The sequence below is a fragment of the Oncorhynchus mykiss genome, chromosome 27 (assembly GCF_013265735.2).
Source record: "Oncorhynchus mykiss isolate Arlee chromosome 27, USDA_OmykA_1.1, whole genome shotgun sequence".
NCBI lineage: Eukaryota > Metazoa > Chordata > Actinopteri > Salmoniformes > Salmonidae > Oncorhynchus > Oncorhynchus mykiss.
In genome coordinates this window covers 19,658,751-19,686,152 of record NC_048591.1, presented here as the reverse complement: position 1 = coordinate 19,686,152, position 27,402 = coordinate 19,658,751, and the positions used below count along the sequence as shown (strand labels likewise).

General features: G+C 43.2%; 1 protein-coding gene across 5 annotated transcripts in view; it reads left to right on the top strand.

The window, feature by feature from the left end:
* Window positions 1-27,402, top strand: part of LOC110507118 (LIM domain kinase 1) — an 83,031-nt gene that overhangs the window by 39,716 nt on the left and 15,913 nt on the right. For 4 of the 5 annotated variants that reach the window (XM_036964951.1, XM_036964954.1, XM_036964955.1 and 1 more), the window contains 3 exons: window positions 7,193-7,331; window positions 25,997-26,106; window positions 26,735-26,926. In XM_036964951.1, the coding sequence (XP_036820846.1) occupies window positions 7,193-7,331; window positions 25,997-26,106; window positions 26,735-26,926 (441 nt within the window). Of the gene's footprint in view, window positions 1-7,192; window positions 7,332-19,181; window positions 19,439-25,996; window positions 26,107-26,734; window positions 26,927-27,402 lie in introns of those variants that run through there. The other variant, XM_036964953.1, reaches the window with a different exon arrangement.

Sequence of the window (27,402 nt, the reverse complement as noted above, 5' to 3'; positions counted from 1 at the left end):
CATTCTTTCTCTTTCTCTTTTCTTTCCCCCCTCTCATAAGACATATGTCATATTTCCTCATAGTCACATGCTTGGTGTGGGTTGCAGTCTTGCCAGCAATACCCACTCACAAGAACAACAAGCACTGTATGTAATATAGACACAAATTACATTTTAGATACTAGTCCGGCCGACTGATTAAAAACAAATTGAGAGAGAGATTTGGAGGCTACATGTATGGCACATGATTTCTTGCGTTTTTCGTGATGCTACATCGTAAAAAATATTTCAAACTTAAAATCTTTCAACACCTTGTTGGAGGTTCTCTCCTCTCGTCCTCTCCTCCCCTGCCCAGTACAGAGGGTCCTTCCTGTAGACATGACTCACTTCCTTCAGAGGTGTCTCTGCCCACGTCATACCATGACCTCTGTCTTCCAGACAGAGAGAGCGGATGACCAGACTGACATTTTGAAGAGTCCCACCAGAAAGTCTGAGTATTAAACAGACAATTCCTTTTGGATTCAATAGTTTGCACGGTTGACTTGTGATGTATTTTTTAATCTTTATGAATACCTTTTTGCATTGAAATGTCATCTCCAGCAATACTCCATTCAACAGTCATGTGAGGGGTTATCAGTGAAGTCGACACATTCTATGTGATCTGACTGCTGCGGTAACAGTAATACAAGAAACAGGAAACACAGCTTAACGTATGGCTGTTGTTTAGTTAGAGACTATGGTACTGGTTTTAGAGGGTGACCAATACATCACAGTACACAGCTGAGATGGCAGGTTGGTGTTGGAGTTAGTGGTTCTGTGTGGGAAACTTTCCAGCTAGATGTGTCTGTCCCCTGCAGAACTGGGGAAACCACAGAGATCTGTGCGTCTACTCATTCTGAAACTTTGGTGGGTGGGCTTGTGTTACTATCCTTGTGGGTACCGGAAATGTCCCCACAAAGATAGTAAACCATTGAAATTTCTCCATCATGGGACATTTATTATGAGGACAAATAATCTTTTAAATTTAGGGGTTAGATTTAGGGTTAGGGTTACAATTAGGGTTAGAGTTAGGTTTAGGGTTATGGATATGGATATGCATACGGTTAGGGTTACGGGTTAGGGAAAATATCATTTTGAATGGAAGTACCCACAAGGATACACTCAAAGAGTGACCTACTGTCGTGACAGGTCAAATTGGCATCATTTTATTATTGTAAACAAAACATATATGAGTAAGAATAAGACATAAAAGTAACAAGTAATTAAAAGGCAGCAGTAAAATAACAATAGCGAGACTATACACAGGGTGGTGGTACCTGTACAGAGTCAATGTGTGGGGGCACCGGTTAGTTGACATAATATGTACATGGAGGTAGAGTTATTCAAGTGATGATAACAACAAAGAGTAGCAGCTGTGTAAAAGGGGGGGGGGGCAATGCAAATAGTCTGGGAAGCCATTTGATTAGATATTCAGGAGTCTTATGGCTTGGGGTAGAAGCTGTTTAGAAGCCTCTTGGACCTAGACTTGGCGCTCCAGGACCACTTGCCATGTGGTAGCAGAGAGAACAGTCTATGACTAGGGTGGCTGGAGTCTTCAACGATTTTCAGGGCCTTCCTCTGACACCGCCTGGTGTAGAGGTCCTGGATGGCAGGAAACTTGGCCCCAGTGATGTCCTGGGACGTACGCACTACCCTCTGTAGTGCCTAGCGGTCGGCGGTCAAGCAGTAGCCATACCAGGCTCTCGATGGTGCAGCTGTAGAAGTTTTTGAAAATCCGAGGACCCATGCCAAATCTTTTCAGTCTCCTGAGGGGGAATAGGTTTTGTCGTGGGAATGACTGTCTTGGTGTGCTTTGACCGTGTTAGTTTGTTGGTAATGTGGACACCAAGGACCTTTAAAACTGATACAAATTCTTGCCACCCCATGGCAAAATGTGTAGAATTGCAATGTTTTTATGAAATTGCTACATTTTCTCTCCACCATGGAAAAACGTGTAAAATGGCAGAAAATGTACTTTTAAAACTACATTTTTTTCTCAACCGCTGTCAAGATAGGGGCCACTAAAATGTTTTGCAGAGAGGTGACAAATCTCACTTAGGGCCCCCAAAAGGCTAGAACCGGCCCTGTAAATAAGATACACAGCAGGCAGTTCAAAGATAATTACAGTATACAAACATCAAGCTAATTAAATAATCTCCGAATCTAATATCTCTAAATAAGAGCATCACTGTGATCATAGAGTCAATGCTAGGCAAATCATTTGGCGAACTATGTTGATTACACAGTGTGTTTTACATATCGATATTTTTTATATATATATATACAGTATATCTAAAGTGAATGGATGATGTGAAAAGTGACATTTCTTCTCACTTTTTCTATGAATCCAGTGTTTTGGTGGAACAGTTGTCTCTATGAATGCAGTGTTTTGACCAGTCTTTCTGTCTCTGCCTGTGAGTGGTGATTTAATATGACATGGGTTTCTCTAGGGCTGGGGAGGGGGGTCAAGGAGAATGAAGTGGAGTGGAATTTTATTACAAGGCACTTTGGCTGATTCCATTTGGCAATAGAGGGGTTAGAGAGGGGTCTCCAGATTTTATGACTCCCTCCACCTCTCCTCCCCCTTCTTTGGATGTTTCTAGGCCCGTAGGTGGTTGCAGCTGGGTGTCTGACATCTCAGAACCTGGGATCTTTCCTAGTTGCTTGTCTGTTCGCTTGTGGAATAGTCATTTGTCATCCTTTTTGTTTATTTATCTTTCCATCCTTCCACTCCTCCCCCAGCTCATCCCTCCTTTCACTGCATCTCTCTCTCTCCCTTCCCCTCTCTCTCTCTCTCTCTCTCTCTCTCTCTCTCTCTCTCTCTCTCTCTCTCCCTTCCCCTCTCTCTCGCTCTCTCTCTCTTTCTCTCCTCCTCACCCTCTCTCTCTCCCTCTCTCCCCTCCGGCCCTGATAACAGAGCCCTAGGAACTTGTCACCCAAAGCTCACCTAATCAAGTAAAAACCCATCTATCCAGGGAGGGGAGGCATTGCCTCCTCTCCCTGTCCCGGCATATCCTTTCCTTCTCCTATCTCTTTCAGCAGAGCTAAACCTCTTTTTCTCTCATCTCTCATCTCCTGCTTTACTCTATCCTTACGTGTGCTCTTTTTTTCTTATCTCTTTTCTCTCTCGATGCTTTCAGCGAGCCCTGCATTTAGCTTACTCTGTGCTGCGTGGAAAAGAAAAAGGCATGACCATTTCATATGAATAGATATGAGGTCTGCCTTGTAGTTCATCAGTATCATATCCAGTACCCACTTTTCTCTGTAGCCATTCCTGTGGTTAACATCAGCATTTTATCTCATTCTGGTCTTCACCACAGACCATTTGCTATTACTCATCTCACATTATCACATCTATATTTACCATTGTGTTTTCTCTGTGGTGGATGGTGGGCCACTGGTCCTGTTCAGGGATTCATGTTCAGCCTGTAGATATATGGGTCATGACCTAGTGTTTGTGTTATGTTGTTACTCTTGAACGCACGAAAGTGCTGTTTGAATTAATGTTAACGCGCCTGCTTCTGCCTACCACCGCTCAGTCAGATACTTAGATATTTGTATACTTGTATGCTCAGTCAGATTATATACAACGCAGGACACGCTAGATAATATCTAGTAATATCATCAACCATGTGTAGTTAACTAGTGATTATGATTGATTGTTTTTTACAAGATAAGTTTTAATGCTAGCTAGCAAATTACCTTGGCTTACTGCATTCGCGTAAAGGCAGTCTCCTTGTGGAGTGCAACGAGAGAAAGGCAGGTCGTTATTGCGTTGGACTAGTTAACTGTAATGTTGCAAGATTGGATCCCCCGAGCAGACAAGGTGAAAATCTGTCGTTCTGCCCCTGAACAAGGCAGTTAACCCACCGTTCCTAGGCCGTCATTGAAAATAAGAATGTGTTCTTAACTGACTTGCCTAGTTAAATAAAAGTATAAAAAATGGCAAATCGGCCCAAAAATACAGATTTCTGATTGTTATGAAACTTGAAATCGGCCCTAATTAATCGGCCATTACGATTAATCGGTCGACCTCTAGTACACACACACATACACAGGCATGAATGTGCACACACACACATACACGCGCACAGGCACAAATCCACCAAACGTCGCACCAGACAGACCCTGTCAAAGGGTATCTCACAAACACATACACTTTCACTTGCATGTAATCCTACTACTGTTGCCTGCTACTGTGGGTAACATAAGACTATATTTGGAGAACTAACTGTTTAGTCATAGTCATATGGTCTTCTGTTACAGTACAGTTCAGCTCTACATGCCCTTCCCTGATAAGGTGACTTCAGCTTGGATTTAGCTCGAGAGCATTGAAGCCCTGTGTGGACTGATATGCCTGCTGTGTAAAGAGCAGGCCCAGGTATGACTTTGACTCTGCAGAGGGGGATGTGTAGCTGGAAGACAAGACTGCTGACTAGGTAGAGTAGTGTGTCTGTGTCCTCTGACTACCCTTGACCCAGTTCTTCTGCCTCCTATCATCACACCACATGCTCAGCATATTGCATGCAGCACGATCAGAGTGTAGTAGTGGGAGCTCTGTAGTAGTGGGAGCTCTTAACACAGAGATGTTCACTATGTGAGCACATGCGCATATCAGAAAGAGGGAGGTTTAGTGTGTGTACATGTGTGTGTGTGTCTCTGCATGGGCGCATGCGTGTGTGTCCTGGCTTGACTTCAAGAAGTCTGATAACTGCTGAAACCCATGAGAATTGACCTGTCCTCTCCTCCAGTGCCTGCTCAATCTGTTCCACTCACTAACCCCAATCAGCCTCTATCTACGTCCTCATCCTCATTTCCCTCTCCCTAGGCCTCCCTCCCAACAGTTCCCAGGCCCCTAAACTTAATCTGTTAATATTACACCCCATACCCTTACCCCACTGCCCATTCCCTTTTCCCTCCTAGGCCTCTGGTCTGGATGTTCTGTAGCCCAGCAGAGAGGCATCAGATGGGGATTGATGACCAAAAGTCCCCCTGACTCCCCCAGATCTGTTCCTATTGATCCCTGGCTGTCTGGCAGAGGAAGGACTAGGAGGGCTGATGGATGATGGTCCACTGGGATGGAGTGGAGACACTCAGTTAGTCATGGATGTCTCACACAGCCTTTTCAGACCATCACTTTGTCCTATACAGCATAGCCCCAGCCAGCAAACAGGTCCTCCCAGTAGGCTATAGCTCAGCTCAACTTGGCTCAGCTCATTTCTATGAAAAGGGTAAGGCACAGAGCAGTCTCAAACTCCTGTCCTCATTTCAAGAGCTCAGCGAAGGAGAGCTGATGACATTTGTTTGTCTTATTTCAACATAGAGCTTGGCTGGAACAGAAATGGGGCAGCAGGTAGCCTAGTGGTTAGTGTTGGGCCAGTAACAGGAAGGTTGCTGGATTGAATCCCCGAGCTGACAAGGTAAAAACCTGTCACTCTGCCCCTGAACAAGGCAGTTAACCCACTGTTCCCTGGTAGGCCGTCATTGTAAATAAACATTTGTTCTTAACTGACTTGCCTAGTTAAATAAAGGTAAACATATATATTTTTTAATTAAAGTGGTATTGTTGTGGGTTAGAATAGCCAACTAAACTACTTCCTCTGGAACTTGTTTTATCTTGATTCATGGTTGCAGAGAGTTGGAAAGCTGACTACCACCCTGAGCTAGATCAATGTTGTGTCATCTATCTGGTATGTTCAGTATCGTGCGTGTCTGTGTATGTGTGTGCGCATGTTTGTCATTGGAGGCTGGTGGGAGGAGCTATAGGAGGACGTGCTCATTGTAATGGCTGGAATGGAATCAATGGAATGGAGTCAACACGTTGTTTCTATGTGTTTTATGTGTTTGGAGCCCTTCCATTCATTCCATTCCAGCCATTACAATGAGTATGTCCTTCTATAGTTTCTAACATCAGCCTCCTCTGGTGTGTGTGTCTCTGGTATTATTGACTGTGTTGTCGTCTGTGCTGTCATCTCCTCTCCCCTTCAGTCCTCAGCCTGTCTATCAGCCAATGATCTCTATCTGCCTGACACCACTACCCAATCATTCAGCTCTGTCCTCTCCTTGAGAGAGATATCTCACTATCAGCTCTCTTAATCCACTGTTACTGACAGCGATAAGTTCATTCCTTAAGATCTCCACATGCAGATAGCCCCTTATGTCTATGATATAATTAAGTAATAAGCCCCGAGGGGGTGTCGTATATGGCCTATATACAATGACTAAGGGTTGTTCTTATGCACAACGCAACGTGGAGTACCTGGATGCAGCCCTTAGCCGTGGTATATTGACCATATACCGCAAACCCCTGAGGTGCCTTATTGCTATTATAAACTGGTTACCAACATAATTAGAGCAGTAAAAATACATGTTTTGTCGTACCGATGGTATACGCATTCAGGGCTTGAACCACCCAGTTTATAAACGTGGTTATATATCTGAGATGTTTTATTTTAAATCATATGATATTGGAGCGCATAAAATCACTTTGCAATCGGGTGGATCAAAAGCCACTGGAGTAACAACCATGTTGTTATAGTTGGATATTGTGTTTGGACAGCATTGACATGTGTAGGTGTCATTCATCACATCCTTGTTGTTTATTTATTAGTCACAGTGTTGGGGTTTGTCTGTGATCTCACTTTGGTCTAAGACCTATTGTATGTGAAAGTGTTCCTTTAGTCTTAGTGGTTAACGCGTCATGGATCTGAAAGTTATTCAACTTAAATGTTCTTATCTGTTGCATTACCTTCAGTAAGACGCATCTCACTGGTTTAGCCCCGTGATGGGCTAAAATTAGTGGGGAACTATATAAAAACGTATATATATTTTTTAAATACAATTTATTTTTCATATCTACTTCATCTTTTGAATAATTTTTCTGATTTTCTGATTCCATCATCAGTTTGTGTTAAAAATAGATTTTTCTTTGGTGGTTTCTGGGTCGAAAAATCTAGCAAACTCAGCCAGCCATTGGTTAGGCCTTCAGAAGCTGTAAAGAAGGCCTCTGCCATTCAATTGTATTAGAGCAAACAATTTGGAGTTACCCAACAGTGAGCAGTAGCCTACTTCAAAGACCTAGCCAGTTTTAAGAAGTCAGCTGTGCTTAAAATTTCTCTCTTTCTCTTTCTTTCTCTTTCTCTCTCTCTCTCTTTCTTCCCCTCCCCTTGTTCAGATGCTGTGAGTGCAGTGCCTCCCTGTCCCACTGGTACTATGAGAAGGAGGGCCGGCTCTTCTGCAAGAAGGATTACTGGGCCAAGTTTGGAGAGCTGTGCCATGGATGCAATGACCCCATCACCACCGGACTGATTATGGTAACATAGTCTACCGCCACAAAGAGCACAGTAACTAGATCCTCCTGACTAGAGTACTAGAGCTCCCTCTCCTCTCTGTCTTCACCAGTCAATCTCTCCAATCAGCCACAGACTTGATACGACACTCCTGTTACAGTCTGTCGGATATGGTTTCCGCAACAACATCCACACAGAAACACTGGTCTCCACTTTACATTACCTGTAATTAGACAGTATGCTTTACACATCCCTATAAGCTTTACGGTGAGAGGCATTAACTGTTTCAGTAAAGAGAACAGTCTGAGAGGAGAGGTGTGAAAGGACATGTGGGTCAGTGGAGGATGTACATGAGATCTGCCCTTCTCTGATAAAGGGTGTTGGGTTGGTGTGGAATGAATTGAATTTCACTAGTCAGGGGTCGGTAACAGGCGGGCTCGCAAGTGATTTTTTTTGGGGCCCGCAAAGTCTTAAGAGTAAAAAAAGATCTATATATATAAATCACTTGTGAGCCCGCCTGTATATACAGCTCTGGAAAAAAATCTAAAGACCACTGCAAAACTATCAGTTTTACTATTTATAGGTACAGTGGGGGAAAAAGTATTTAGTCAGCCACCAATTGTGCAAGTTCTCCCACTTAAAAAGATGGGAGAGGCCTGTAATTTTCATCATAGGTACACTTCAACTATGAAAGACAAAATGAGAAAAAAAATCCAGAAAATCACATTGTAGGATTTTTAATGAATTTATTTGCAAATTATGGTGGAAAATAAGTATTTGGTCACCTACAAACAAGCAAGATTTCTAGTTCTCACAGACCTGTAACTTCTTCTTTAAGAGGCTCCTCTGTCCTCCACTCGTTACCTGTATTAATGGCACCTGTTTGAACTTGTTATCAGTATAAAAGACACCTGTCCACAACCTCAAACAGTCACACTCCAAACTCCACTATGGCCAAGACCAAAGAGCTGTCAAAGGACACCAGAAACAAAATTGTAGACCTGCACCAGGCTGGGAAGACTGAATCTGCAATAGGTAACCAGCTTGGTTTGAAGAAATCAACTGTGGGAGCAATTATTAGGAAATGGAAGACATACAAGACCACTGATAATCTCCCTCGATCTGGGGCTCCACGCAAGATCTCACCCCGTGGGGTCAAAATGATCACAAGAATGGTGAGCAAAAATACCAGAACCACACGGGGGGACCTAGTGAATGACCTGCAGAGAGCTGGGACCAAAGTAACAAAGCCTACCATCAGTAACACACTACGCCGCCAGGGACTCAAATCCTGCAGTGCCAGACGTGTCCCCCTGCTTAAGCCAGTACATGTCTAGGCCCATCTGAAGTTTGCTAGAGAGCATTTGGATGATCCAGAAGAACATTGGGAGAATGTCATATGGTCAGATGAAACCTAAATAAAACTTTTTGGTAAAAACTCAACTCATCGTGTTTGGAGGACAAAGAATGCTGAGTTGCATCCAAAGAACACCATACCTACTCTGTGAAGCATGGGGGTGGAAACATCATGCTTTGGGGCTGTTTGTCTGCAAAGGGACCAGGATGACTGATCTATGTAAAAAAGAGTGAATGGGGCCATGTATCGTGAGATTTTGAGTGAAAACCTCCTTCCATCAGCAAGGGCATTGAAGATGAAACGTGGCTAGGTCTTTCAGCATGACAATGATCCCAAACACACCGCGCCCGGGCAACGAAGGAGTGGCTTCATAAGAAGCATTTCAAGGTCCTGGAGTGGCCTAGTCAGTCTCCAGATCTCAACCCCATAGAAAATCTTTGGAGGGAGTTGAATATCCGTGTTGCCCAGCAACAGCCCCAAAACATCATTGCTCTAGAGGAGATCTGCATGGAGGAATGGGCCAAAATACCAGCAACAGTGTGTGAAAACCTTGTGAAGACTGACAGAAAACGTTTGACCTCTGTCATTGCCAACAAAGGGTATATAACAAAGTATTGAGATAAACTTTTGTTATTGACCAAATACTTATTTTCCACCATAATTTGCAAATAAATTCATTATAAATCCTACAATGTGATTTTCTGCATTTTTTTTCTCATTTTGTCTGTCATAGTTGAAGTGTACTTATGATGAAAATTACAGGCCTCTCTCATCTTTTTAAGTGGGAGAACTTGCACAATTGTTGGCTGACTAAATACTTTTTTGCCCCACTGTATGTGTTTGGGTAAAATTAACTTTTTTTAAATTCTGTTTTATTATTTAATTTTATTTTATTCTATAAACTACTGGCAACATTTCTCCCAAATCCCAAATAAAAATATTGTCATTTAGAGCATTTATTTGCAGAAAATAACAACTGGTCAAAATAACAAAAAATATGCAGTGTTGTCAGACCTCGAATAATGCAATGAAAATAAGTTCATATTCATTTTTAAACAACACAATTCTAATGTTTTAACTTAGGAAGAGTTCATAAATCAATATTTGGTGGAATAACCATGAATTTCAATCACAACTTTCATCTGTCTTGGCAGGCTCTCCACCAGTCTTTCACATTGATGTTGGGTGACTTTATGCACGCTTGGCGCAAACATTCAAGCAGCTCAGCTTTGTTTGATGGCTTGTGACCATCCATCTTCCTCTTGATCACATTCCAGAGGTTTTCAATGGTTCAGGTCTGGAGATTGGGCTGGCCATGACAGGGTCTTGATCTGGTGGTCTTCCATCCACACCTTGATTGTCTTGGCTGTGTGGCATGGAGCATTGTCTTGCTGACAACGCTGGGCCAATTGTGCACCGCCCTATGGGACTCCCAATCACGTCCGGATGTTATACAGCCTGAATTCGAACCAAGGACTGTAACGACACCTCTTGCACTGAGATGTCGTGCCTTAGAACACTGTGCCACTCAGAAGCCAGTTCCCCTACTCTGCGTCTCACAAAGACATGGTGGTTGGAACCAAAAATCTCAAATTTGGAATCATCAGACCAAAGGACAGATTTCCACCGGTCTAATGGTCATTGCTCGTGTTTCTTGGCCCAAGCAAGTCTCTTCTTCTTATTGGTGTCCTCTAGTAGTGGTTTCTTTGCAGCAATTCGACCATGAAGGCCTGATTCAAGCAGTCACATCTGAACAGTTGATGTTGAGATGTGTCTGTTACTTGAACTCTGTGAAGCATTTATTTGGGCTGCAATTTCTGAGGCTCGTAACTCTAATGAATTTATCCTCTGCAGCAGAGGTAACTTTGGGTCTTTCTCTCCTGTGGGAGTCCTCATGAGAGCCAGTTTCATCATAGCGCATGATGGTTTTTCCGTCTGCACTTGACTGACCTTCATGTCTTAAAGTAATGATGGACTGTCGTTTCTCTTTGCTTATTTGAGCTGTTCTTGACATAATATGTACTTGGTCTTTTACCAAATAGGGCTATCTTCTGTATACCACTGGCTTGCCTAGTTAAATATAGGTTTAAAAAAACACATTAAAAAGGAATGAAATTCCACAAATTAACTTTTAACAAGGCAAACCTGTTAATTGAAATGCTTTCCAAGTAACGACCTCATGAAGCTATCATTCTACAATGTAGAAAATAGTGAAAATAAGAAAATCCCTGGAATGAGTAGGTGTGTCCAAACTTTTGACTGGTACTGTATATAAACTCATCAAAAAAAAGAAAGTCCCTTTTTTCAGGACCCTGTCTTTCAAAGATAAATTGTAAAAATCAAAATAACTTCACCGATCTTCATTGTAAAGGGTTTAAACACTGTTTCCCATGCTTGTTCAATGAACCATAAACAATTAATGAACATGCACCTGTGGAACGGTCGTTAAGAAACTAACAGCTTACAGGCGGTAGGCAATTAAGGTGACAGTTATGAAAACTGAGGACACTAAAGAGGCCTTTCTACTGACTCTGAAAAACACCAAAAGGGTCCCTGCTCATCTGCGTGAACGTGCCTTAAGCATGCTGCAAGGAGGCATGAAGACTGCAGATGTGGCCAGGGCAATAAATTGCAATTTCCGTACTGTGAGAAGCCTAAGACAGCGCTACAGGGAGACAGGATGGACAGCTGATCGTCCTCGCAGTGGCAGACCACTTGTAACAACACCTGCACAGGATCGGTTGTAAGACTGAGAGCTTGTAGGCCTGTTGTAAGGCAGGTCCTCACCAGACATCATTTGTGCTCATGTCCTCACCAGACATGGGCACAAACCCACCGTCGCTGGACCAGACAGGACTGGCAAAAATTGCTCTTCACTGACGAGTCGCGGTTTTGTCCCACCAGGGGTGATGGTCGGATTTGCGTTTATCGTTGAAGGAATGAGTGTTACACCGAGATCTGTACTCTGGAGCGGGACCGATTTGAAGGTGGAGGGTTCATCATGGTCTGGGGCGGTGTGTCACAGCATCATCTGACTGAGCTTGTTGTCATTGCTGGCGATCTCAACGCTGTGCGTTACAGGGAAGACATCCTCCTCCCTCATGTGGTACCCTTCCTGCAGGCTCATCCTGACATGACCCTCCATCATGACAATGCCACCAGCCATACTGCTCATTCTGTGCGTGTTTTCCTGCAAGACAGGAATGTCAGTGATCTGCCATGGCCAGCGAAGAGCCCGGATATCAATCCCTTTGGGCACGTCTGGGACCTGTTGGATCAGAGGGTGAGGGCTAGGGCCATTCCTACCCAGAAATGCCCGGGAACTTGCAGGTGCCTTGGTGGAAGAGTGGGGTAACATCTCACAGCAAGAACTGGCAAATCTGGTGCAGTCCATGAGGAGGAGATGCACTGCAGTACTTAATGCAGCTGGTGGCCACACCAGATACTGACTGTTACTTTTGATTTTGACCCCCCCTTTGTTCAGGGACACATTATTCCATTTCTGTTAGTCACATGTCTGTTGAACTTGTTTAGTTTATGTCTCAGTTGTTGAATCTTGTTATGTTCATACACATTTTTACACATGTAAATTTTGCTGAAAATAAACGCAGCTGACACTGAGAGGACGTTTTCTTTTTTAATATCTTTTTACTGTTAAAACTATAATTTAGGGAACGATTTATGTGGTTGTTTTTTTATTTTTAAATACTAAATCACCAAGAATTCAGTTAAAAAATATTTTAATTAATAAAATCTGTTCCCAAATATTCCTACAAATAAAACGAGAGACCTGATTGTGCCTCAATGTAATCAAGGTATGACATGTTTATGTTATTTTATGTTATTTTCAAATACAATCTATTTTTGGGCTTACTTGTGGTCAATTTTCTGGGTACAATTGTTTATAATTATGTTTCGGCACCCGACCATCTGCTCAGGCAAAATGGTGGCTTAATCTAGTTGCCTACCCCTGCACTAGTGGGAGTGCATTCATGTTTTGTTGATGATTGTTTCATGCACTTTCAATGCTCAACAAAAATGATTCCACACTTTGCAATATGCATTAACTGCATTGCTGTTCATTCACCTCCAATTTTCTTTACATAGGTATTTTTCATTGGTAATCACTAGCTTCTAGTAATCATCACAGTTTCCTAGTGTAACAGGCTGTTGGAAAGAGAGGACCAAGATGCAGCGTGGTAAGTGTCCATGTTAGATTTATTTGATAACTAAACACTGAAACACAGAGACAGAAAACAGGAACTAAGATCAGGGCATGACACCTAGTACATAGTCAAATATGAATTATCAATAGACAGATTAAAGCTTCCACTAAGAGTTCTTGGAAATATATCAGTCTACATTGTGAAAAATCCACGCGTGAGTGTAGCCTGTGAGAAATAATGTTAATTGTGCGGTAACCATTTGTATTCTCCCCAGCAGTAGCATGTCACACTTTGAAATGTGGTATTTTACCATCAAGCCATTTGAAGTGTGATTTCGCCTGGTTTCTCTCTTTAGTATGTCAAAAAGGGTGAAATATTACAGTGACTTAATCCTTGTTTATGAGCTGTGGTATGCTCAGTGTGCCATCAGGGTTTCCAACCCAGATAGATAAAAATGTAAATAGGTATTTTGTATTGCAAATCAGCAGTAGACAGGCGGCATAGGCAGCACATGAGTTTTAAGTTTGGGGAAGCTAATTCTCACCATGAAAATGCACCTTTAGAATAAAGCATTCCATGCATCATCACATTTGCAGAGTTATGTTAGATAGCCTACTATTCCTAATGTGATGAGTAGAGTAGATAGTCATAATTTTGGCTAATAATGCAACTCAATAACTGTTCGCAAAAGGAGAGAGCGTAGAGTAGGCTATAGTGCCTTCAGAAAGTATTCATACACACAATAATGACTAAGTTAAAACGTGTTTTTTGAAATGTAGCAAATTTATTGTAAATGAAATACAGAAATATTTAATTTAAATAAGTATTCACACCACTGAGTCAATACTTTGTAGAAGTACCTTTGGAGATGGGAAAACCTTCCAGAAGTACAACCATCTCTGCAGCACTCCGCCAATCAGGTCTTTATGGAAGAGTGGCCAGACGGAAGCCACTCGTCAATAAAAGGCACATGACAGCCTGCTTGGAGTTTGTCAAAAGGCACCTAAAGACTCTGAGACCATGAGAAACTAGATTATCTGGTCTAATGAAACCAGCATTGAAATCTGTGGCTTGAATGCCAAGCTTCACGTCTGGCTGAAACCTAGCACCAAGCATGGGGGTGGCAGCATCAGGCTGAGGGGATGTTTTTTCAGCGGCAGAGACTTGGAGACTAGTCAGGATTGAGGCAAAGATGAACAGAGCAAAATACAGAGAACTCCTTGATGAAAACCTGCTCCAGAGCGCTCAGGACCTCAGACTGGTGTGAAGGTTCACCTTCAAACAGGACAACAACCCTAAACACACAGCCAAGACAACGCAGGAGTTGCTTCGGGACAAGTCTCTGAATGTCCTTGAGTGGCCCAGCCAGAGTGGCCCAGCCCAGCCAGAGCCCGGACTTGAATCCGATCAAACATCTCTGGAGAGACCTGAAAATAGCTGTGCAACAACGCTCCACATCCAACCTGACTGAGCTTGAGAGGATCTGCTAAGAAGAATGTGAGAAACTCCCCAAATACAGATGTGCCAAGCTTGTAGCATCATACCCAAGAAGACTTGAGACTGTAGTTTCTGCCAAAGGTGCTTCAACAAAGTACTCAGTAAAGGGTCTGAATACTTAAGTAAAAGTGATTTCATTTTTATTTTATATTAGCTAACATTTTTACGAATCTATTTTTGCTTTGTCATTATGGGGTATTGTGTGTAGATTGATGAGGGGGGGGAAAAATATTTCATCAATTTTAGAATAAGGCTGTAACTTAACAAAATGTGGAAAAAATCAAGTGGTCTGATTACTTTCCGAAAGGCACTCTACTCTATATTGTTAATGCTTATGTTGAACCCTGTTTTGAGGTAATATGTTCAGTAACTCTAAGAGAGAGTTAGTGCTTGTTGTGGTCGCTTAGTTAGGAATAAATATATATATTTTTTATATCCTGGAGCAGACCTCTTTGACGTGCGCAAACACACACACACACACACACACACACACACACACACACACACACTCATTCAATGTTTTTGGCTCTCTACCATTTACAGCCAGGATTTGTATGTGTATGTCCTTCTCTGTATCTATGCATCCGTGCAAGAGTGTGTTTCATTTACACTCAACCCACAGCCAGGCTTCTGCAGTGCAATCTTAGTAATTAACCACCCACCCAGCGGAGGCCAGCAGAGCCAAAAGGGAATCAGAGATGGCAGCTAGAGCTCGCCCTTCCCTGCCCTGCCACCTGCTACCCATTACCCAGAGTCCTCTACAGGGCCAGATGTATCACTCACATTTCCCTTACAGTGTAAAGAACCCACTGACGTCCGACCATGGTTCAGTCCAACTAAAACAGTCAGGCAATCACGTTATCACAAAGATGTCAGACCAATGGTGTTATAGATGGACGGACCAACTGACCGACCGAACCGAACGGCAGACAAGGTCAACTTCCTCTGCTGCTTTTCATTCCCTGCGCCTTGGACATATGACGTGATGCAGTCCAATCCCACACACCCTCTCTTGGCATCAGGCCAGCCAAACAGGGCTGACTGCATTTTGGGTTTTGTTTGTTGGAGCCGGGATAGAGAAAGCACTCCAAAACCGTGTGATGCAATGTGGCTGTGACTCAGTCTGCTGATTGAAATGTCACATTGATCAGGTCGTTTTGGTCGGACAAGAGAACAGAATGAATTGAGACATTTCTCACCGTGCCGCTGCTTTCGGTGAGGTTTTCCTATAAGGAGTCCAGAGCCTCAGATCAATGGAAGCAGCCATAAAGCCTCATTCAACCACTGTTTGTGGTTGGATTTGCGAACCAGTGCCACTCACCCTACACACGAGATTATATGGCGGACTTGTACATTTTCAAGAAGCTTAACACTTGAACTTACATCTTTATGTAAGCCCTATCCTCTGTCAACCATGATCACAGAATCCTCCTCATGTAGGATGAGCTCCTCTCTCTCCCACCCGCCACCTCTCTCTCTATCTCTCTGTTTTCGCCATTGACTTCTGCAGCCTTGATCAGATGAGTGGTCAGAGTTAGGGGCCAGTAATTTATAACGCCTATTCTGTTCAAGGTGATTTATGACTTGGATACAGAGCCAAGTGCAGTAATTGAATCCACTGTCCTGCTGCCTCCCTCCCCGTTGCCTCCCTCTCTCCTGCCTCCCTGGTTTCTACCTCCCTCACTGCTGACTACAGAAAAACCTCAGAGATAATTTGGACATTAGTTAGCAGTAAAGAATTGTGCCGTTTCTCAAACCGCTTAGGTTAATTTCTTCCACTCTGGTATAGTGTTGGCGTGTCCTGCGGGAGTAGGTAGGCTATGTCCCTGCAGGTATTCAAACGGGGTCGCCATGACCCAAAGGCAAGCATGCCAACCACAGCCCCAAGAGAATGAACTCCCTTGGGTGGTTAATAATGCATTTAAAGGCCAGGGTCGTTTCAGTATTGTTATGAGTGGATGGATATTGGGAAATTAACATATTTTCAAGAAACTTTACAGTACATGATATGTCCCTCCCTTTCACGGACAGTCACAGTTTAGCAACTTCTTATAACAACTCCCACTGGTGTGAGACCACAAGACACTCACTTTCAGACATTAAGACTGTACGATTTTCAGTTTGTCACCATGGTGATTGAGCAATAGTCAGTGAACAACATGTCAGATTCTGAAATTAGGGTGGGAGCTGGTTTGTTTGTGTCTGGTCAGATATGCCTGGGGGTGAGTGTTGGAAAGTAGACTTGAATTACTGTAAGGGTTTCAGCATGTCACCGTAGAGGTTGAGCAACATTGGAAAGGTAGCAGGAATGTGTATTTACAGAAAGGGGGCTTACACTTCCTTCCTGCTAAGGTTTTAGTGAGGTGGAATTTATTTACCATGACCTGCCTGCCTAGTCTTGTTTGACTGCCTACAATGACTTTGTCAACATTTTCCATCCCACACCATAGAATGGAGAGATCTTTACATATTCACACGTATCCACGCATAACAATATGAACTTCAACCTGGTCTGACACTTTGATGAACGTCTTGAAAACTCCATCGTTAATAACATTTTGGTACCTTTTCAGATCCAATATTCTTTGCTTTTTAGTGGGGTTTTCCAATTCTATTATACTTGTGGTGGCATGTTCACATTCCTCCCCAATAGAAACCTCTATCTAATGACTTTTTGACCACTTCTGCTTTATTTAAAAATAGAAACGACCTCCATGGAAATTATTTTATTTCCCTACTAGTGAAATTCTAGTTTAAGTGCCTTTCTCAAGGGCACAACGGCAGGCATGTAGGATTTGATACCTGCAACCCTCCGGTTGCCAGCTGACTTCCAAAAAGATTTTACCCGTCTGACCCAGGATTTGAACTGGCAACCCTTCGATTGCTGGCTCATCTCTCTAACCGCTAGGTTACCTACACTATCTCCAATAACACAGCCACCTTACTACACTGTTATGTAGCGTTTCTATTGGCTGAGGTGCCATTGATCAACCATTGTAATACTGTCTGGCACTCTATTTTTGCTTAATGTTCTATTGTTCTTCAGGGTCAGTCATTTCCAAGAGAAGACTGTATTGAAAAGTGATGCTGTTTCCTCTTGGAAGCATCTGACCCTGAAGATAACTTTTTCAAAAATGGTGTTACGTTACAGCCTTATTCTAAAATTTATTTATTTTTAATTAAAAAAATCGCAGCAATATACACACAATAGCCCATAATGACAAAGCGAAAACAGGTTTTTAGAAATTGTATCCAATATATAAAAAAGAAAAAACGGATATCTTATTTACATAAGTATTCAGACCCATTGCTATGAGACTCGAATTTGAGCTCAGGTGCATCCTGTTTCCATTGATCATCCTTGAGATGTTTCTACAACTTGATTGGAGTCCACCTGTTGTAAATTCAATTAATTGGACATTATTTGGAAAGGCACACACAACTGTCCCACAGTTGACAGTGCATGTCACAGCAAAAACCAAGCCATGAGGTCGAAGGAATTGTCTGTAGAGCTCTGAGACAGGATTATGTCGAGGCACAGATCTAGGGAAGGGGACCAACAAAAATTCTGTAGTATTGAAGGTCCCCAAGAACACAGTGCCCTTCATCATTCTTAAATGGAAGAAGTTTGGAACCACCAAGACTCTTCCTAGAGCTGTCCGCCTGGCCAAACTGAGCAATCGGGGGAGAAGGGCCTTGGTCGGGGAGATGACCAAGAACCTGATGGTCATTCTAACAGGGCAATGGATTTTCTCTGTGGAGATTGGAAAACCTTCCAGAAGTACAACCATCTCTGCAGCACTCCGCCAATCAGGTCTTTATGGAAGAGTGGCCAGACGGAAGCCACTCCTCAGTAAAAGGCACATGACAGCCTGCTTGGAGTTTGTCAAAAGGCACCTAAAGACTCTCAGACCATGAGAAGCAAGATTCTCTGGTCTGATGAAACCAAAATTGAACTCTCTGACTTGAATGCCTAGCGTCACGTTTGGAGGAAACCTAGTACCATCCCCACGGTGAAGCATGGAGGTGGCAGCATCATGCTGTGAGGATGTTTTTCAGAGGCAGGGACTGGGAGACTAGTCAGGATCGAGGCAAAGGTGAACGGAGCAAAATACAGAGAAATCCTTGATGAAAACCTGCTCCAGAGGTCTCAGGATGTCAGACTGGGACAAAGGTTCACCTTCAAACAGTACAACAACCATAAGCACACCATAAGCACACAGCCGAGACAACGCAGCAGTGGCTACAGATGTAGGACCTTCATTTTATCACAGAGGAAATGTTAAATGTGTATTGTAATTTTGAGGTTTAAAATGGCTTCAGAAGTTTGTAGTTTCCACTTTGAAATTTCAGACTTGATTTTCCCTTATGAAAAATGAATCAACCCCAACAAAAATGTCCATTCATTATAATCCACATAATAATTCACATTTCCTGTTGCTGCAGGATTCTTTTCCAGCTGTAGCAAACTGGCTCAAATTAAGATCCTACGTTTGTAGAATCAGTCTGTCATCCTCCCCACTAGTACAGTAGGCCCTCTAAAACAACCAATGTTGGATGACATGATGGTGTCGCGTGAGGGCTTTGGCTAGCCCCCTTTTTTAATTTGACATTTCAGACAGAGGATTAAATATGATTGCCTGTCAGCTAGAGGAGCTTTGGAATCAGGGGAACTAGGGAAAGGGGGATGGGGAAGAGAGAGGAAGAAATATGGGAGGGGGTATTTTCTGAAGACATCAGAGAGGAGACACAGCCAGCAGGCGCATGGGTGGGCCAGGCCAGGCAGGAAACGATGAGGTCATAAAAACAGAAAGCGAGAGCGGCTGCCGCTTGTTAGAGTTAGATAGAGAACGAGGGAGGGAGGGGGAAGAGCAGCCTGTGATGTCGTTTCAGAGATGAGCTCAGCGGCAAAGGCGTGGGCAGCTCCTCGCTCTCTCTAATTTGGCCGCTGCCTCTGTGTTGTGACAGCGGTGTGGGCTCACCAGAATGAACTAGTCTTGCCGGGAGTAGAGTGGACTGTATAGGAAAGCAGCAGCAGGGAGGCTGCCATGGTGTCAGATTTATTTTTCTGGGGATTTTGCTGTCTCAAGCTGTGGAAAAGGGACAAAAAGGTAAAATGGCTTTCCCTCTGTAGACTGTGATTGAGTGAAAGGGCTTGGCTAGCTTCAGCTTGTGTTGAGTGGGCAGGCTTGATTTTGCTGCGTTTGTGCTTTAGGTCTCTCTCTATTGCATGGTTTTAGTAGAAATAGAACATCAGTATTGATATTGTATCGTTCCCTAAAATGATGTTGTTAAGAGATATCTTCATGTTGAAAGGGTTGAAATGATCTCTAAGAAACTGGGTCCATGATATACATTTTTTGTTTGTTTCATGAAATAGAAATGAGCCGGGGCAGGCACATGGTCTATATTTAGAGTAGGTCCTGCCCAGAGCCCCAGTTACAGTAGGCTAGGCTAGTTAAAGCTTGATTGTAATGCTGAGATGATTGCAGCCCTGCACTGTACATATGCACAGTATAAACACACATGATCATGTACACACAAGTGTGCCTCTACCGGATGTCCACCTATCTATCAGAGGGAACTCAACGCTTCATTCTAGCCCTGTTTGGGACTGCTGGGTGCTGTTTCTGCAACTTGGTCTGGTCTAATCATATTTTCCCAGTTTATTCTTTCTAAGTGAGTCGGAATCAGAAACCAAATGAAAGCCTGTGTTGCCAAATGAGATCTAAGTAGGAAAGAAGGCAGTGAACGGGGGAAGCCTAATGGTGATTGGAGGCACTATATAGAACCATAATGTTTTTTGGGGGGGGCTGTCCCCATATGATAACTCTTTGAATAACACTTTGGTTCCTTGTAGTGCCTTTCTACAGAGGGTTCTACCTGGAACCAAAAAGGTTTATCCTATTGAGATAGCCGAATAACACATTATGGTTCTAGATAGCACCTCCAAACACCATTAGGCTTTCCCCATTCACTGCCTTCTTTCCTACTTAGATCTCAATTGGCAAAACAGGCTTTGTGTTGCCTGTGTATCCTATCCACACACTCTTGTGTGTGGATAGGATACAGATGTCTTTTTTCTACTCAAGATCCAGGCCATGCTCCACTTCTCTTCTCTCCACAGTTAAGGTTTGGTTTGGAAATTGAAAAGCCAAATTTCATTGCGTGATGAATTGATTTAAATGCAGGTTTCTATATTATAGACGTTCTACCCATCTGTTGTATGGAGATTTGACTGATCCTGATCCCCCAGCACCTCATCAAATGGATTTAGAATGTGGAATCCCCCATGAATCATTTTTGGAATTTGACCTAGAATTAACTCTCATGGAGTATCTATTACCTGCTGAATGTGCTGCTGATTTAATCAATTCCTGATGTCAACATCAGCTTGTGTAGCATGAAAAGTACTCCTTTTCCATTGGTTTTATGTGTACTTGGCAGTCTCAGTAGGCCTCAACAACAGAACATGTTGACGCCCTGAGCTAAACTATTGCAACAGTTCCATTGAACCTCAATAGGTCACTGGAATAGCTAGTCATCTCCAGGTTTCCCATAAAGTGGTTAGTTACACCAACCAGATCCCCTCTGTGCCAGCTCTGCATCACCTCAAGGTGCTGTGCGTTACAATTAAATCACTGTTACAGATTTATCCTGCCTGGGATGGGTTAGTGAAGTCATGGCGGTGTGTGTGCAATGTTTATATCAGATTAACTGACAACGTGTGTGTGCGTGTGTAGTGTTAATACCAGGTTAACTGACGCAAGGGGTCATACCCTATGTTACTAGTTTTTTATAGTCCCCATGACCCTCCACACATGGTCCATATCACTAAATCGGCAAGACCCTTTACAGGCCCAAAATGCATCAGTATAACTGGAAGTCCATACAGGAAACAGAAGTAAGCAACCGGCTAAAGTTCCAATATCCACCACACTAATAAGCAATGTAGTGGGCAATGGGCAAGCATTCTAAATGGTATGCTAGTATGGATATTAGAATATACTGTAGCATTGGCTCCAATTCACCTAGTTTACATGGTTGGACTCAACTTTTAGAATGAATCCTAAAAAAACTAAGATGCAATAGTTTTGGGAACTGAAAATGACCTAAACTCAATATGGAGAATTCCCCTCTCATCTGTTGTTTACACTAGAGAACCTGAGAGTATCGTAGTGACACCAGGGGGTCATACATACCTCTGATTGGTCCAACAGGGGCCATACACATTCCATAGGCTGTCTGAAAACACACACACACCACTAAACGGATTAGCCTCCCAACTTATTGGTCGTCAAACACTTAAAGTTGAAACTTTAATGACACATTTAAGTACTGAAATGACAGCTTCTGAATGGCTGTCTCATCATCACCAGGGGAATTTCCTCATTCTTGTGTAACAGAACTCAGTTTATTACACTAGTGCGAACTCATTTCCATTATCACTCGTGCTTTGAGAGAGGCCTCAAGGAATTGTTTTCTATTTATTTGCACTAATTTGGTTTACAGTGTAGAAAGAGGAGGAAGAGAGATGATTTATTGGACAAAGAAAATGTAAAGATTTGCCTGGTTATATATATGAGTAGTTTCAGGCAGGTTCCTGCTTTCTATTTTGAGATTAGTTGCATTTCTCACCACTGTATCTTCATCACAAGTCCCCAGCTGGTGCAGTTAGTGTTCATTATAGGATCATGCTTAATATGTGACCGCCTCCCTCCACCTCACCATGGTAACAGACCCACACACTGTTTCCAGATGCTTCTCCATGGCGACCGACCCAGTTCTTCCTGGGTACTGTCCGCCCCCTCAAAGGAAACGTGCTGATAATTTGGATTGTTGTCACAGAGGTCCTGTGTGCGCCACATGCCAAGCCACACTGCTCTCTTATACACACACATACGCATGACTACAGAGGCGGGGGACACCAGCTGTGGGTGGTTACAGTATGTGCTGTAAGTTATCCCCGCTCATTTGTAAATGGAAGATTTTTAACCAATGTTTTGGGCAGGTTTCTTGGAATTTCCAGATCAGGTGGTCTCATGCCGCATAGTTTCATTCTGAGTAATTGTAAATGAGCTAAATTAGCAGTGAGAGAAAGATAATAGAACATTCCACCCATAAGATATGCACAGGGCTATTGTTAGCGTCTATCTTTTCTTTCTCTCTCTCTCTTTCTCTCTTTCTGCTCTGTTTTTTCTTTGTGTGTGTGCGGCAGTAGCAGTTGTCAGATGTGGTTGGAGAGATGTGTTTGTGTGTAGGAAAGAGGTTTCGGGGGTCGACAAATGGCAGTAGCCACAGTGTCAGAGTGTCAGGCGTCGCACTGTCTCTTCCTCTACGTCCAGATGTCCTTCCTCTCCTCCACGCGGGGGCTCACACCTGAGACTGGCCACTGCCTGCTACACACACACCCATGCACACACACACACACAATTCTACAGTGTTAAATCAACACTGGCAGTGTTAAATGTGTCACTGGTCCAGTGTCTATACAGGTCCACACTTTGCAGTGTTAAATTAACACACCGCTTAGTGTAAAGCCTTATTTGCATATTACCCAGAGTTAACACCCATGACTGTATTTGTTGACTGTATTCCATTTTCAGTTCAGTGGCCTCCACCAAGTGAGATCCTAAGTGAATATATTGTCATAAAAAATGTTTCTTTAACCAAATACAACAAGTATTTAATAAGGCCTTATTTTGAGGGCCTAGTTTTACCCTATACAGTGGCCTGAAACTCATGGTTTTCAGGCCTGCAAGCCACATTATGATGCGACTGTAATTCTGTAATTCCTATTGGAATCCAACTCGAGTGGGAATATCCAACATGAATGCCGCAACCTGTATTCAGAATGACTGCCGGGCTGGGAAGACTAAGATATGAGACTATCTAAACCGGAACAACCATTTCAATAAATCAAGTCAAATAAAATGTTATTTGTCACATGCGCCGAATACAACCTTACAGTGAAATGATTACTTACAAGCCCTTAACCAACAATGCCGTTTTAAGAAAATAAGAGATAAGAATAGCAAATCATTCATGAGCAGGGTGCACTGGCAATGCAAATAGTCTGGGTAGCCATTTGATTAGCTGTTAGTCTTATGGCTTGGGGGTAGAAGCTATTTAGGAGCCTCTTGGACCTAGACTTGGCAATAACGTGTGCAATAAAGTAATAGATTGGATTAGTTTAGAAAAATGTATGTTATTTATATTTGAGTAGCATATGATCAATCAATCAATGTCCATTGCAAAAACATAGATATTGAAACAAGCATTTTTTTAAATCTACCTGCAATAGAGCATGCTGTGAAATATGCTAATGTTGGCTGTGCTTTTGGTTTAACACTGGTTAACACCAACACGGGTTCACTTACAGAGTTAATTCAACACCTGAATCACCACTAGAAATGTTATTGAAAAATCAACGCTAGGTAACGCTGGCCAATGTTTTGTGCAGACGCGCGCACACACACACACACACACACACACACACACACACACACACACACACACACACACACACACACACACACACACACACACACACACACACACACACACACACACACACACACACACACACACACACACACACACACACACACACACACACACACACACACACAAGCACATGCATATTTGACTATTTTACTTTACTCTATAACATACCTTAACACAAGGATAGCATGGTTGACATTACAGCGTATGCTTATTCATTATCAACTAGAAGACATTTTGACCCCTATCTTTCATCATTCATTGTACTTCAATTGTAATTCATTGTACTTCGTTTTAATTTCATCTCCGTCCCTCTGAGTGACTGTGATGTGGTGTTTACACACACTGTGATCATAACTGACATAAAGAACTCAGCCACTTATCATTGTTTACAGCCCATGTTTTACCCTTCCTACTCTACTCTACTGCAAAATACAGTGACTGTGACACACCAAGTCCCTGAGGCTGCTTCTCTTTACCAACTCATTCTGTGTTCCATCTGCTCCAGAGCTAATGGAAACCAATTACACATTCATTACCTTCTCTCTTCTCATTCACTATCTGAGTCCATCTGCTCTGTTAACATGAACAACCAGGATTCAAAAGGTACACAATTAGGTCAGGGAGTCAACCCATTTCTCTCATTCCTCTCTCTCTCTCTCTCTCTCTCTCTCTCTCTCTGTCTCTCTGTCTCTCTCTCTGTCTCTCTCTCTGTCTCTCTCTCTCTCTCTGTCTCTTTGTCTCTGTCTCTGTCTCTCTGTCTCTGTCTCTCTCTCTCTCTCTCTCTGTCTCTCTGTCTCTCTGTCTCTGTCTCTGTCTGTCTCTCTCTCTGTCTCTCTCTCTCTCTCTGTCTCTGGCTCTCTGTCTCTCTGTCTCTCTGTCTCTCTCTCTGTCTCTCTCTCTCTGTCTCTCTCTCTCTCTCTCTCTCTCTCTGTCTCTCTCTCTGGTTTCCATGAGAACATGGAACATGTGAGATTGAGATTTTGTTGATTACCCGGAATGTAGTTTTATCTATATTATCGACCACTGTGCCACTCTTAAAGGGAATTGCTAGTATTTTCCAAACTCATAAGAGCAGTATTATTTTAAAGTTTCCTTAATAGTGTCTGAAAAATCCCCCCTTGAATTGTTTTTCTTTTTTCCCCCTCATATTTCATAGATTACTATTCTTTGTTCATCCCAGAAAACTGAAACTCCCCCCCAGTAAAATTTGAATTGCAGATCATTGCAGCTCTTGAGTGCCTCTGATCAGAGCAGAGCAAGAGAGAGAGAGCTCTTCAACATCTGTCTCTGAGGAGTTACGAGGTCACCAGTTTCTTGTTTAAGTAAAGCCCTGCTAGACCTGTCCAACCAGCGATGTTGGTCATTTGCATTTAAGGTCATTTTACCTGGGGGGATTTTATGTATAGATTAGCATTCCATGTGTAAATCAGCCTCTAGTGGGAATCTTACATCTTTCAATCGATTACCAGTAAACCCTGTGCCAAAAGCTTTCTCAAGTGGGACCATTTTAGACCTGGTTACTACGTTAAGCATCTATAAGGAGCATGTGTGAATGTGGTATCTGTTCATTTACAAATCTGGTAGTGGTCGGTAATTTAACTCTGGCTGTTACATTCATCTGGTCATCGATTGTGATATCTGTTCGTTTACAAATCTGTTTGTGGTCGGTAATTTAACTCTGGCTGTTACATTCATCTGGTCGTTGGTTGTGCTGTTTTTGGCCGTTATTCAATTATCAGCTCTATCCTTCTGCCAGTGATTGGATAGCGCTAGATAGAAACTACCCGGAAGCTAATAACGATGATATCAACCACAGCAATCTAGCCCTACTTGTACTGGTTAACCTGCATCTGCCCTAGTTTGTTGCTCTGTTTATTGCTGTTTTTGTGATGTGATGCATCTACTGACCTGAACAAGTAGTGAACTTGTAGTTGACTTGTAGTATATTCTCTTTGTTTTGTTTAACGTTTGACCTATCGTTGTGTTTTGTAGATTTCTCTTTGCCTTGCTTTTCTGTCTTGACGTCAGACAGATGGTCATTGCAAGAAAATAATTTGGATCGCAATTGACCAACCTGCTGAAATAAAGGTTGTGTTATTTAGCTGACTCTTAACCCTACCTAGGAATCGTTCCCTGACCCTCCCTCTGCGTGTGTCCTCCAGGTCGCAGGGGAACAGAAGTACCACCCAGAATGCTTCACCTGTCTGAACTGCAGAGCCTTCATCGGAGACGGAGACACCTACGCACTGGTGGAGAGGTCCAAACTATACTGGTACATTATAATGATCATAAAAACGTTATTTATAAAATGGTCTTCATACATAATCGTAGGGTGTAGAGATTCAGTAGACTCAAGGCAAGGGCATTATTTATCATTGAGATGAGAGGTTGTAATTTGTTCAGAATGTTATTACAGTAACACCATTGCTGTGCAGCCTGGCCACTGTAGCCTAAAGCAGAACTAGAAATGTGGAAATAACGGTAGTGCTGGATAGAGAAACAACTGACATGAGGTGAGGAAGGGGGTACTGTATGACACACACACACTGACACGAGGAGGGAGGAAGGGATGTTGAAATACAAAGCAGTCATTGTGCTGTCAGCTCTGAATGGAAGTGTGTGTGTGATGGGAGGCTGACTAGATCATTATTCTGCCACTTGACATTCTGGCACGATGTTAAAAATATAATTTAATTCTATCAGGTGATGCACACAGAAATGTAAATTGTCACTTATGTCCAAAATAAAATGTGTAATATGCGAACATGACATTGTGTAAGAACATATCACATTTGCATTCCTATTTCTCCGTATTAATATTGCTTTATGGATATTCATACACTTTTCTGTTCTATCTATGCTGACCTCCCCCTGCCTCTCTCCCCTTTCTCCCTTGACAGTGGCCTCTGTTACTACCGGACTATCGTGACGCCGGTGTCCCTTCCAGACTCACCATGCGCCAGGATTCCCCACACGGTGACCCTGGTGTCCATCCCAGCCTCCACAGACGGGCGGAGAGGGATCTCAGTCGCCATCAACCAGCCTGTCAGCCCCAATGGCTACGGCCCCGAACGCACTGTCAGGGTATCACAGTGAGTATAGAGAAGGGGTAGGGGGGTAGGAGTGATGGAGGGTTGAGATATGGTGGGAAAGGGAGAGAGATGGAAAATAATATTCCTTATCTCAGTGGGACTTCCTGGTTTAATTAACTATTGAATAGAATTGTAATAAATACACCAAGGGAGGAATGGAGTGGGGAGGGAAGGGGGATGGAGTGGGGAGGGAAGGGGGATGGAGTGGGGAGGGAAGGGGGATGGAGTGGGGAGGGAAGGGGGATGGAGGGGGGAGGGAAGGGGGATGGAGTGGGGAGGGAAGGGGGAGGGAGTGGGGAGGGAAGGGGGAGGGAGTGGGGAGGGAAGGGGAGGGGAGGGGGATGGAGGGGGGAGGGGGATGGAGTGGGGAGGGAAGGGGGAGGGAGTGGGGAGGGAAGGGGGATGGAGGGGGGAGGGGAGGGGGATGGAGGGGGGAGGGGGATGGAGTGGGGAGGGAAGGGGGATGGAGTGGGGAG